This window comes from Chelonoidis abingdonii, chromosome 4, assembly GCF_003597395.2.
Source record: "Chelonoidis abingdonii isolate Lonesome George chromosome 4, CheloAbing_2.0, whole genome shotgun sequence".
NCBI classification, from domain to species: domain Eukaryota; kingdom Metazoa; phylum Chordata; order Testudines; family Testudinidae; genus Chelonoidis; species Chelonoidis abingdonii.
The window spans coordinates 112,161,676-112,174,966 of NC_133772.1; the positions used below are offsets into that span (position 1 = coordinate 112,161,676).

A 13,291-nucleotide genomic window follows, 5' to 3' on the forward strand; every position below is an offset into this window, starting at 1 on the left:
CTCTTAAACAAGTGATAGTCCATTTGATTCTGTTGACACCTGGCTGAGGCATCAATTTGCCTTTTATCTCTGAAGAACTGGATTGTGGCTGCTTTCCCAGATTTGGAGTATGTCTTAGTAACATCATACATTGGAATCTTATAACTTTTAAAATGTTGCCACACATTTTACCAGGACAATAATGATTAGCAAATCATGAGTTTTCATGAGATACCTTACAAGGCATAGTTTGTACAAAATTTATCATAGTTTGAAAAAGGGGTGGACATAGGAATACGGATTGTCACATTCAATACAATGTGAGCAAATGAGAGATTTTGTGGCTGTGGTGTTTGCAACCAGCATAAAATACAGGGGGTCTCCTACTCAAACACTTGGTCTAATACAGAATTGCCATCTTGTATGTGAGTCCCATGATTAAGTTAAGATGATTCTAGTGTGCAGATTGCCCCACTAGAGCTAATGAATTTCTTGCTGCAGGATTAGAGGATTTGCCAGACTGATTGTGCTTGCTAGCTTCACTGCCCATGTACATGATTTTCTGAATCAGCTCAAGATTCCATGGCTAACCTGACAGGCACGGGACTATCTGAGATGGCTGTAGGCTCAACTCAGTCTGTCAGAGTTTGGATCTGGTGTTTGGGCTGGGACTGAAGGTTGGGAGGTTTGAAATTGGATCCTGTGGTTTGAAGTTGGGACTCTGTTTTCCTGGCAGGGTGAGGTGTTACCCAGGATTATCTGAACTCAAAGCTGTGGTAACTAGTCTGTTTTCCAGGTGGTGTCAGTAAATAAATCCATGGGGGATACAGCACACACAAGAGTGCTTCCACCTAAAAATCCTTGTTTATATTGAGTACCTCTAAAATCACAAGAGTTTAGAGCACCCCAAAATATAGTTACCCAAAGTCTGAGATGGTGTTGAGTGTCAGCAGCAGGGTTCTGGTGGCTGGCCTTCCTCCTAGCCACAGGGGAGGTAGCAGTCAGGCTCCAAGCTCATAGAAATCTTCTTAAAAGAACTTCTTCCAGGCTTCTCCACACTAACTAAACTCTTTTACAAGTAACTCAAAACCAAAGCAAAACTCAAAGAAACCCCTAATGGACTGACTGTTTCCATACCAACAGCAAAAAAGCTCATACTTTCTACTTACCAGTAAAGCAACTCCAGCAAGAAACTAATTACAGACACCTAGACTCAAAACTAGTTATTAATGCTCCCTTTTTATTCTCATGAATCTGTCACTTTATCTGCCTGTTAGTAACACTGCACCTGTGCAGATGTTTGTCAGCCTAAGCAAGGCCAAATTCTTTCTTGCTACGTGCTGTCCTCACTTCCAGCATATGATGGCCAAGCGCAGAAGATGGCTGCTTGTCTTCTCTCGCAGTGACATTGCACTGCAAGCTTTCATTTGGTTTGGTCTCTACTGTCACTTCTAGGATTTTTTCAGACTTCAGCGAAACCACCATTTTTTGAAATAGCCACTTTTCTAAGTCAGTATCTTAAACCATATTAAGGGCCAGAATGTGCCTGGTTCCCATACATGTTCACAGCCAACAAAGAGGGTGCAAGACATGGAGCCATGAATCAGCTTCCCTCATCCTGTACCAGCCAATAAAGCACACCTGACTGGACTCAGAGAGCAGCATCTAATACCCCCTGACCCCCGGAGAACCTTATGGTGCACTCCACCTTCACACCACTCTCAGCACAATGCTGGCTTTCAAACATGACTAAGCCCTTAATATTTAGTTTTCAAAATAATAGGAGCAGTTAGCCCCTGTTAGAAACCATCACTTTGCAAAATGTGTTTATATTATAATTGTTATTGTTATTCTGAACATTAAGTAAAAGCTTTCCAAAAGCTGAAGATGGGAAGAGTTTTCTTCTTTACTTTTATCAAACTTTAGAATCAAACTGATTTCCTGAGATTTTGTTGAAAGTAACTATGTTGCTCTTGGGCTTGGACCTAATTTGCCAAGTCTCAGCCAGGAGCAAAGGTTCTGGTTGGAGCTGTTAAAATTTGGGTTCTATTCCCTCTGAGATTTTGATGAAACCTTAGGTACCATATAGAAGAGATGTCAAACCTTCTCACTTATCCAACCACCCAGACATCTGCTGCTCCCAAGGGACTCACCAGTCTTAGATTTTGGATGTTGCAGTTCACAGAGTTGGGAGGAGAGCAGAGCGATAAGCCAACATACAACACCACAATGTTACATTTCTATAGTGCCTTTCATCCCAAAAGACATTAATTGCAAGAAGATATACAAGCAGAAGTCACTTCAGTACTGCTAAAATGCAGGCACCTGTAGCATGGTTCAGAAAAGCTATTTAAGAGCCTACATTAACACAACACATCAGTTTAGGTCAGGAAGTGAGGAATAACTGAAATTGCAGGAGGAATTTTAGGGAGTCACGATACAGTTCCTGTAACGGGTTGGGACTCACCACCCTGCACCTCCTGCTGGTGACTCTGGGAATTAGCTCTGTCCAGTGGAGCACCCCCTCCTGGTGGTGTCCCGTCCGTTGTTCTGCCCTCGGTCAGCATCTCTGGACCCACGTTGCTCCCTGCTCAGTGGCATCGTCTTCGAGACCACTGCCCTCCGGCAGTGCCCCTTAGTCCATCTGCACCCTCTTCTGGGGATCAATCATCGGCAGTCCTCCACTCCAGCCTTCATGTGGAACCACTCACCTTCAGAGTCTAATCCCTATTGGCAGGGATCTGCCGTGGTCTATAATGGCCGCTCCCTACGGCCAAAGGCTAGATGTACTGCAAGGAGAAGGGGGTGGGGGGGCCCTAGGCCCACCCTCTACTCTGGGTCCCAGCCCAGGGACCCTCTGGCATCAGCCTCACTGTCCTCCTCCTTGTCCCCTCCTCAGTCTGTTTCTCTGGGCCGCTTCTCCTTACACTCGCTAGGCCCTTCCCCTCAGGGCCTGCAGCCTGGCAGCTAGGGGCTAGAGCCTTCTAGCCTCCCTGAGCCTGCCCTGTCCATGGTGCTAGTCTCCCCTTTGGAGACTGACCTTCTCCCTTTGAAGGTCTAGGACAGACTCACTGCTCCTGCTCTGGGCAGCCTTTATATACATCTGAGCTCGACCCTGATTGACTGTCTACAATCTGGGCCCTGACTGGCTCCCCATAAGCCCTTTTCTGATTGGCTCCCTGTCTGCACAGGCCCCCTGGCCTGCCACAGCCCATTCTCACAGGGAGTGGGGTAGTCCGCCCCACTACAGTTCCCCATACTGCAATTTGGCTGTGATACCAGGATTAACACTTGCTAAAAATGTGGAAATTTTTTATGACTGAAATGGTTAGGACCTTCTGTCAGCATAGCTGTCTCTAGCATCAGGGTGGGGCACTGGTTACTGACTTGGAGAGAATAGTGATTTTTACTGAATTACTTTGTGTAATATCTGGGTTTTCCTTGGAAGACTCCCCCTTCCAAGTACTGAGCTGGCCCCACCCTTTTTAGTATGTGATACCTCCTGAGATGACAGTCTGAAGTAACATGTCTGCAAGGAGTGACTAGCAGGAGTTGACCAAACCGACAGTGCCAATAAAATGGCACATGCAGAGGATGAGAATTCCACAACATAATTTCATAATTTGTGCTGACACAAAAAAGCTACTGGCTGAAGTCTTGCAAGTCTGTCCACTTCAGGAATAAAACATAGAATCAGTGATGAGAAGAGGAAGTTGGATCAGCTAGACTGTGGAATAAGAATAATCCTAAGAATACTTCTCAGGTCAGGTATACAGTGGAAAGTGCTTCCTCACAATCCAATAACAAGAGCACTGTCAGAAACAATTAATTCATTTCCAAGTCGAGATACTGTCAAGGTGAACTTTTCTGTTGTATAGGTACTAGTAGGTAGTAATTCACTTGGACAAGCAGTCTGTGGGTAATACTAATAGTAACATTTCTCTAGCACATTTTGTCTGAGGACCTCCTAACACTTTACAAATGCAAATTAAACCTCACAACCCTCCTATGTTATTAGATCTATTTTCAGATGGGGTGACTAAAGTAGAGAGATGAAGTGGCTTGCCCAAGGTCACACAGTGAATTAGTGGCAGAGCCAGGAAAAGAACCCAGGAGACCTGACTCCTAATTTCTTCCTACTGTACATAGAAGGTGGCTAAACATGCTGTTATACACATACGTGTCCACACACACAAATAGAACAAAAGAGCAGTTAAAGATCACAACATCTAGAAGATAACTTAAAAAATCAGAACATTTTATTGTTGTCTGTTAGTGAAAATACAGCATACTGTACATGTAAATACTGGTGTGTTCATGCGAACACACATTCAATGTGGAAAGAATATTGTTTATGTGTGTTCTACCTACACAACTAGTTATTTCTGCAGTATATTCTCAAGGTCACGCAGCTCATCACAATGTACTGTGTTTGTTTGTTACTTGTGTACACTCTGGGATCATGCTAGAGCTGTCTGAGAGCCAGTTCTAAAGTCTGTAGGAATGACAGCTGTGCACTGCTATGGGAGAAACACAACTTTGATAGCAGGTATTATGCTCCTCCCCCAGGGTAGATTAAGAGTGGTGTTCAAGGAAGAAATACAGCTTTCATTGCTTAACAGTGGCCCCTCCAGTCTATTAAGAGAAGTAGTGGATTCCCATCCAGGCCACACTGGCTGATGCAAAGATGACCATAACAGAGGCTTCTTCTCATTATAATAAGCCCCTGGGAATAAAGCACTGTGATAATTTTTGAAAAGTGGTAGGGTCTTTTTTTAAGGCACCTATCAGCATGGTATCTCTGATATGGTGGGGTTTGCTGCAGCAGGACATACTGACATTCTGGACTGATTAATCCCAATAGTAACTCCGTTAATTTCTTTGTTGGAGATACACCATAATGAACATACTCCACTATACCTGGGCTAGAGGAAATGTCCTAAAGCATTTGTTCTCAAACTTGATCACATCCCCCCTTCTTTGTATCTGTTGTAATTTACTGTACCTTCCCCCCACCAGCACCTGGCCAGCAGCTGCCGCTTTTTGACTGCCCAGCTCTGAAGGCAGAGTGGAGAGTGGCAGTTGCTGGCCAGGCACCCAGCTCTGAAGACAGCACCGCTGCCAGCAGTAGCGCAGAAGTAAAGATGGCATGATATGGTATGGCCACCACTCTCGGGCCACCCAGCTCTGAATATGTGCAGTAATTTTTTCCCTAAAGCTTCTCATGCTCCCCCTCCCCAGTTTGAGAACCTCTGAAGAGTCTATGGTAAAGGTATGGCAGGAATGTTTGAGGTAATAATTTTGTTAATTTTTAATACTACTACAAAATTATAGCAAAGTGTCTTTGGAGAACCCCACTGTCTTCCAGTGAGGTCTGAACTCTGACCACCACTTAACATAGACGAACCATCTTTGACTGTGTGCTACATCAGGATGTACATTTAAGTGCTGCCACTTACACTCTCCTGCCAGGCCAGTCTGTGTGCATGCACTGTCTGTCACTCACTCACACAAGTCACCCCAGCCTACCGCTGTCACACACAGCCCAACTCTCAAATGCATCTTTTCCATTCATGCTCACAGTTTTCTTTCCTTGTATCTCTGCCTTATTTGATCCAAGGTCCATTATTAGATCTGCTTGCTGGTCCTTGGAGCCAGATAGACAATTGTGCCATGGACTGTGTCATAAGGCAAGAGTTGGGGGTGGGGAGTTGAAGAAGAAATACTCTGAGAAGCAGCCAACAGAGCTGCAATCCTGACAGGCCTCGTGGTCAGTCTATTAGCTGCTATCCCTTCATACACCTACGAAGGGAACAGATCAAGAATAATTGGAGATCAAGACACCTAATAAGTCCTTTCCATCCCTAATTTCTAGTCTATGGAGACTAGACTCTCTCTGCCTTCCTAGCAGCCTCTTCCTAGAGGGTTTGGCTGCACTACAGTTTTATTGTTAAATGCTTCTTTCTGTCTCAGGTCACTCTGTGTTTCATAAAGCTCCAACTTGGAACCCCCCACCCAGGAACATATACTTTGCTTACAATCTAGTCATGATAGCATAGGCTATCAGCTAGCTGGAGAAGGATCCTGCTGCCAGTTGTGGGAGAAGGCATAGATTAAATAAGAGAGAGAGAGCAAGAGAGAGAGGGGAGATAAAAGAGTGAGAAAGGCACCTAAAGGAGGATTTGAATATTCTTTTTCTAATAGTACAGAGACTGTTGCCATGTACACAGGTGCAGTGATGTGTCTACAAAGCGGCAGTATCTCTTCATCTACATGGTTTGTGATCTCCTTATTAATATTTATTATTTGTATTAACATAGCAGCTAGGAGCCCTAGTCATGGATGTGGACCCCATTGTGCTAGGCACTGTACAAGCACAGAACAGAAAGACAATCCCTTATGTCTGTTCAGTTTGCTAGCCAATCCCTCCCCCCTAGAGCCTGCAGTACTGAAAGGGGGACTATCCCAACTTTGCCATGTTGTAGCAGAGTATGAGAAAGTAGGGGTATATCTGTGTGTGTGTGTGTGTTGTAGAGAGTTACTTGTCTTTATGCCTGTGATAGTTACTTCCCACATTTAGCATAGGAATGAGAAGTCCTATTAGCCACCTCTTCCCAAAGACATCCTGCAGGTTCTTCCTCCAGGGCCGGGCTCTTACCACCATCCCCTTCCGCACCTGGTAGCGAGTTTGCCCTCGTAAAATCAACAGTATCTGGTGGGAACAGAAGCCAGCACAGGCAAGTCCAATTCCAAGCCAGAGGTACAGCATGAGAATGACAAGCATTTCAGAGCTAAGAAGAGCTCCTGCAGTTCCAGAGCCAGGAGAGGGGAAGAGAAAAAAGAAACAATATTTTATACACACCCCACATATTAGTATATTAGCAATCCAGAAATATTCAACCTGCAGAGCCCTGGAAACTGAATTATATTCTATAACAATTATACAACTGGAGAGCTAGAAGGAAAAAGAGAATTAATCATTCTTATTATTCTAATTGAAGTATTTCATTCATGATAATTAATGCAACTAACACTGTTGGGGAAAAATATTAAAATGCTAAAGGTTAGACTAGACTAGGGTTTATACTGTTAATATGTAGCATCAGGGCTTGTGAAAATTCCACAAAATATAAAATGTATTTTAATCATTGTTAGTAACATTTTCAAAAGTGCCTAAATGACATAGGGCCTGTCTACATGGGATGTTTTTGCATGGGAAAGCAGGGTCTGAATCTACAATGCACTAGCTTACAGGACAGTAACATCTCTTGCGTACATGGCTACAGCACCCTAAAAGACTTATGGAAACATTGAATCTGACAGGTACTTCTAATCATTGTTTTGAAAAAGTTATATATAATTTTATACACATATAAGTACTAAAAAATATGGGCAGATCCTCAGCGGGTGCAAATTGGCCTAATTCCATTGAAGTCAATGGAGCTGTGAAAATTTACAGCAGCTATAGTTCTGGCCCTATATATCTCTCTATATATAGTATGATATCAGTATATGGGCCAATTTGCACCCGCTCAGGATCTGCCAATATTTTTAGTACTGATAAAGCTATGAAATGTATCATAACTAATTCCTTACAGGTCTTTTAAAAGGACTCTCTAATGTCACCTTTCCCTCCTGAAGAGAAGAATGTAGGAATGGTGCAGGGGGGACAACTCAAGTTACTCTAATCCAAGCCTCTCTCTGTAGAAGTCACCATAGGGAATGGTGCAGGAGTGCTGGCTAGTCTTATAGCCAGTCCTGCCTCATCCTCTCTCATCAGGAGTCACCAAAACAGGGCTGGGTGGCTGGCAGTAAGTAGCTCATGGCTCCTCCAGTTATTGGAATTGTGTTATACAGGAGTTCAGAGTAGATGATCTAATAGTCCCCTCTGGCCTTAAAATCTATGAATTCCAGCTTCTCCATCTTGAAATGCTGAAATTAATAGTCTGGCTATTGGCTGCCACAAAATTACACTTTGACTTCACTTCAAGTTTTGGACTTGGCTAGGAGAGAACATTTACAGGATGATTCTTTTCAAACAGACTACAGCATTTGGCTTTTCAGTCCTGAACACTTGAACCATTAAGTATTGCTTTTTAAATTAAATATCAACTTTCTTTCATTGTCAGATCCCAATAGACATCATGCACAACATGGCAAGGGAAGAACAGATCCCCTTAAGGAGGTGAAGAATCTTCATACTAATTTGGTTAGTGAGGGTAACTTGAAATATTGAATAGGAAGGTCAGATACAAGCATGAGCTTCTCAGCATTTATTGGAAGCAAGAGTGATAGAGATTGGTTCATTTTTCCTGATAATGCTCTGTTGGGAGCTGGGGATTTTGCAACAAGCCTGCAAGATTTATTTGAGGCCATGATTCAGAAAGTCACCATGTTGTGAGAAGAGGAATCCTTTGTCTCTTTTTGCAAGTATAAAGCTTCCCTGAGCCATACTTAATGGACATAAGGTTTGTTCATCCTATTCTTACGTTATCCAAATAAACAGTAGTCTATAGTTTTGTCAGTAGATCCGATCTGACAGACATTTACAAAAATGCCCCTCATTTGCCCGTCATTACCAGAGACCATTTTAAATCCAAATTTACTTTTGTTCCTTGTGAACTTGATGTGATCTCACTCTTATTGCTGCACATTATTTATGCCAGAAATGCTGAATCATGATGCTGAATTTATAGATTTTGGGACAAATTCTGATATCCATGATGGCTCTTTTATGCCTCCTGATCACAGATTCTGGCCACAACTAGCAAGCTGACAATTAATCTAGCTGGTATAAAACTTGCAGATCCATCTCCTACTCCAGTGGTCACCTGCTGCCACCATAGATAGCATGTCAGAGGAGGAAAAGGATGTGCTGGAGTGTGGTGGAGTTCTGCTCTGCTGCACTGATCCTCAGTTAATACATGGTCCTTTAGGGTCCATACACTAGTGACATAAGTTAGTGAAGCCTAGGGTTTTGCTCTAACATATGCTAGGGTTGATAAAGATGAGCCCACAGAATCAAAGAGTCATAACCAGCCTCCTGGTGGCCTCCTCACCTTTTCCCCCACTCCATTTTGCTGTGTCAAGCATAGCTTAGAAGAGGAGAGCATCAAGTCTGGCGTTATTCATTCTGAAGAAGTTTATCCAATGTTATTTAAAATGTGGTTCTACTTGGAAAAGTGACTTGATCAAAATCTCATGGCAGGGTTCCATGTCTATTGTCTTTCAGTGACTACCATGCCAAAATGGGATACTTTTCTAAGTAAATTGCTGCTTGTTTGTTTTTAAATGCCAGCCTTCTCAGCCTGGAATCTGAAAATCAAGCTGGGTTCCTTGTGGCTCATGTATCAGTAGCAAGATTTTGCAATCAAAACATAGTAACAGTCCTGTTGATTCATGACCCCAGAATAAAATCCTGGTTTCCCTGAGCTGAGTGGCTCTGCATGGGTGAGAACAAAAGTCCTGTTTTAGTCAGCAAAGTGAGGAGATCTGATTCTGATACACACAGGCTGCAGGTCTGATGGTTAAAAAAATGACATTTTTACTTAGTCACTTTCAGAGTACCACTAGTCTATAAGCTTTCTGTGTAGCGACTTGTCAAATGCCCTTCATTCTAGGGTTTTGTCTCAAATTTAGACTTAGTGCATTTGGAGGGTCTTGGCGGCATGGTGAGATGAGGAGGGACAGAACCAGAGGTGCTGAGGCAGAGCTGTGGAAGTAGGATCAGGAAAAGAATTTAGAGGAGTAGGGGGAGAATTGATGAGGAGCAGGAAAAGATGCAGATGGAGAAAGGGCATCTTGAAAGGTATAAAAAGGAAGGGTCAGCAGCAAGAGATTATTCCTCTGAATATATTTGCTTTTGGCGTGGGGCGCTTTCAGAGATCAATGGTGGCTCTCAAACTGTGGTCTGCAAAGAACTAGCTGGAGGTCTGCAGAGAGCTGATTGGTCACATCATACTATTTCTCTTCTTTGTTTCCATCTGCTAGATAGCATTAAAAAAAGCTAGCATAATTTCCTAACACTGATTCTCCATGCAAGCAGCTGCTGTACTTGCCACAAGGAGGGGATGTGGGGTGAGGTGTGTTTATTGGGAAGGGAAAGGAGCTGGGTCTGGGCTTGTGTCTAATGAGAGGGGTGACTGGGCTTGGTGATGTCTAATGGGAAAGGAGGTGGGACTGGGTGTGTGTTTTATGATGGGGAGATGGGGCAGGATGATGGCGAATGGAAGGGGAGGTGGGGCTGGATGATGGTGAATGGGAAAGGCGATGGGGCTGGGTGTGTGTCTAATGGGAGTGGAGGAGTGACCAGGTGATGGCAAATGGAAGGGGAAGTGTCCCCCAGTCAATCTCTATTAGGATATGGTTCCCCCCTCTGAAGAAATTGAGAACCACGCCCAGGCACCTAGGGAGGATAATGAGTGAAATTCTTTCTCCTGCTGCCTAGTTGCACTGGACTGTCTCTGTGCCCACCAGGCCTGCTCACTGATGCTCTGTCTTAGGCACTGGGTTTGGGTTTTTTTAAGAACCTAATAAATTATGAAGAGGGCTGTGTCTGGAACCTGGCTGGGGCCCAGCCTCGATTTCAGTAGGGCCTTTGATCACAGAGCTAAAGTACTGCAGGAAATGTACACCAAATCTCAATGAAGAGATCCATGAGCACAGGAACCTCTCCCTTCCTTTTCCCCACCCTCCACCCCTCACAAAGTTGCCTAGGAAAGAGCAGGACCCAAGTGACATATTTGAGCAAAGGGAGAGAGGCCACTTTCTTTGGGAGAGAGGCCACTTACCTGAGAAGAACTGGCTGATGGAGTGAGGCAGGAGGGTGAGGAAGGCCAGTGGGTTTGCAAAGGACATAGAGAGCACTGCAGAAATGTAAGCCACCCCTGCCACCAGGGAGTCGAGACAAGCCAAGGAGGTGTAGAGGCAGAACATGATGAAGTTCCGCATGTTCCTGCTCCCGATGCAGTTCCCTGTGAAGAAACAGTGGTGGTCATGCCTTTGGGTGACTCTGGCACACAGTCTACAGAAGTGGGTGCTGGGCAAGGCTGAGCAAGGGGACCTGCTTCTGTCCGGCTGGTCCGCTACCACTTCGGCTCCTCTGCCCGAGTTCAGGCACTTGCCCAGGTCTTCAGGGGAGTTCTGTATCACAAGGATGTAGTTCCCCAGGGCATTAGCTGAGAGGAAGAGGAAGAGGGCCCCATGCAGCAGAGCCGGAGAGAAAAGTGGGGTGGTGGAAGGGTCTTTGAACATGCTGGGGATGAAGAGAAAGAGCTGGAGGACGAAGGTCACTAAGGAGATGCACAGGAAGTAGGCTGGAGCAACAACATTGAGCACCCTGAGAACTAGCATTGTGGATTACATTCCTGCAGAGAGAGCAAGAAGAGAACAAACATCACCGCCTCGGACAGATACTTGATGCGTCCATTTCCTTCCAGGTTCCCCATCCCCCCCGCCTCCCCTCGGCTCCCCTGTTTGCTCCTGGTAATGCCATCTCTCCTGTCCTCCCCCGCCCCTCCCTCCCGTCTGCCACACTCACCCCCTGCAATGAAACCCCCACCAGTTCAGTGGCGTGTGACAAAGACAAGCTACTTGCGGAACGATCGCTCCTCATTTCCCAGCTGTTACTGTCACAGCCCCAGTCAGTGCCTGGCTTCAGGGAGCTTGCAGGCGGCACTGCCACTGAGATCCCAGAGGCTGCGGTGTCTGGAGCCTCTGTCTGCCGGCTGCATCAGCACTAAAGCTCGCTCCGCGGCTCCCCATTTCTCTACTACAGGAGTTCCTGTTACAGGCAGAGTCAATTTTTGTGTTGCATGTCAGAAGGAAGGTGGGGGAAGAAGGGAAGCGAGAAAGGGTGGTTGCTCTAATCCACTGCAACACGAATCAGATCCAGAATTCTAATTTATCCGTGGAAGGCAGCCCCAGATCTGCAGATTACCTCAATGACTGTTGTCCCTACATGCGCAAAATTAGGAAATGGACAAAACACCTGCTAATTGCTGCCCCAGCTGCAACCTTCGGCGTTGTGCGAGGAACTCTGTAACAGCAACAGAGCGCTGTGTGTGTCTGTCTGTCTGTCGTTATTGTATAGTCAATGCACGTGATTACAGCAACAAGCACACAAAATCCCCTAAAAACCAAAGGTACAAAACAGCAGCCATCTCGGCAGGTCCATGTCAGCTCCCCCAACACAACGATGACTACGTTTAGCTCTTTCTTTTTCCATCCGTGCCAGACACATTTAAAAGGTACAAGGGTACAAGGACCTATGACAAATAAATGAAGCAGGGAGCCGCCCGTTCCAGCGCTGCCCGCTTTTTACACTCCCCGGCTGGACCTTATCCACTACTGTAAGGAAACTTCAGCCTGGAACTTAAATCGGAAGCACATTTGTCCCTTACACTTTAAAGATTTAGTAGCCACTGGGAACTTTGTGTGGTGCCCACACTGGCAGCCCCAGCCTGGTTCTGGCAGGACCGCTGGGCAGTCTCCAGATCAGCTCACCCTCCTCTCCGCGCTCGCCCGGCTTGCTGTCTGGCTGGCACACGGAATAACCTTGAAATCCCCTTGCTTGCTGTTTTTAGCAGTGCATAGTTGTTGCTCTTGTTACCTGGCTGCCTGGATCTGCTGTGGCCGGAGTCCAAGGGAGCTGGGAAGAAGCTGGTGGCCCTTCGAGGCCAGGCGCTGCCTTAGCAGCAGCCGCGGTGTGAACTGCAGAGGCTCGAGGAGCTTCCCCCTTAGCAGCCCTCTCCCAACAGCCGCAGGCAGCTCAATGGGGAGCTGTCCCTTCAGCACCCCCAGCAGGAACCGCCCTGTGCTGAGGAGGGAGCTGTCCCTTCAGCACCCCCAGCAGGAAATAGGGAGCTGTCCCTTCAGTGCCTCTGGCAGGAGCCCTCCTGGGAGCCGTGGCACTGGAGGCAGCTGTCCCTGCAGCACCAGCCAGAGTATTGTGTGCCGCCGGGCCCCGGCACCTGGGGTCCCTCCCACCCTACCAGCACCCCGTACGCAGTGGGAAGGTGTCCCTACGCGCCCTGGAGCCTGGGCTCTCTGAAAGCCCCCAGTTCCACCCGTTGTAGCATCGTGGAGCTGCTGGCAGTGGGGCAGGAGACGGGAAGGAAGACGAATCTGAGCTCACTCACCTAGAACCCAGAGCAGGTCCTGCCTGCTGCAGCCCGGCCGGCTGGAAACTGCTGCTCCAGCAGGTGCCTCAGAAGGAGGGTGGAAACGTCTCGCCTGCTTCTGACGAGCCACTCCTGGGAAGAGCAGCAGCCCTGAGGAACGGTTTTGTGAAGGCTGGAAAGTTTGGGAGGGG

At 46.2% G+C, this 13,291-nt stretch overlaps 1 protein-coding gene across 1 annotated transcript; it reads right to left on the reverse strand.

Moving 5' to 3' along the window:
- Positions 1-3,249: 3,249 nt before the first annotated feature.
- Positions 3,250-12,954, reverse strand: ZDHHC22 (zDHHC palmitoyltransferase 22). The gene is made up of 3 exons (XM_032801996.2): positions 12,590-12,954; positions 10,770-11,345; positions 3,250-6,783 (listed from the first exon to the last, which is right to left on the reverse strand). The coding sequence occupies exons 2-3, from the start codon at positions 11,329-11,331 to the stop codon at positions 6,518-6,520; spliced, it is 828 nt and encodes a 275-aa protein (XP_032657887.1). The 5' UTR covers positions 11,332-11,345; positions 12,590-12,954; the 3' UTR covers positions 3,250-6,517.
- Between the last annotated feature and the right edge of the window lie 337 nt (positions 12,955-13,291).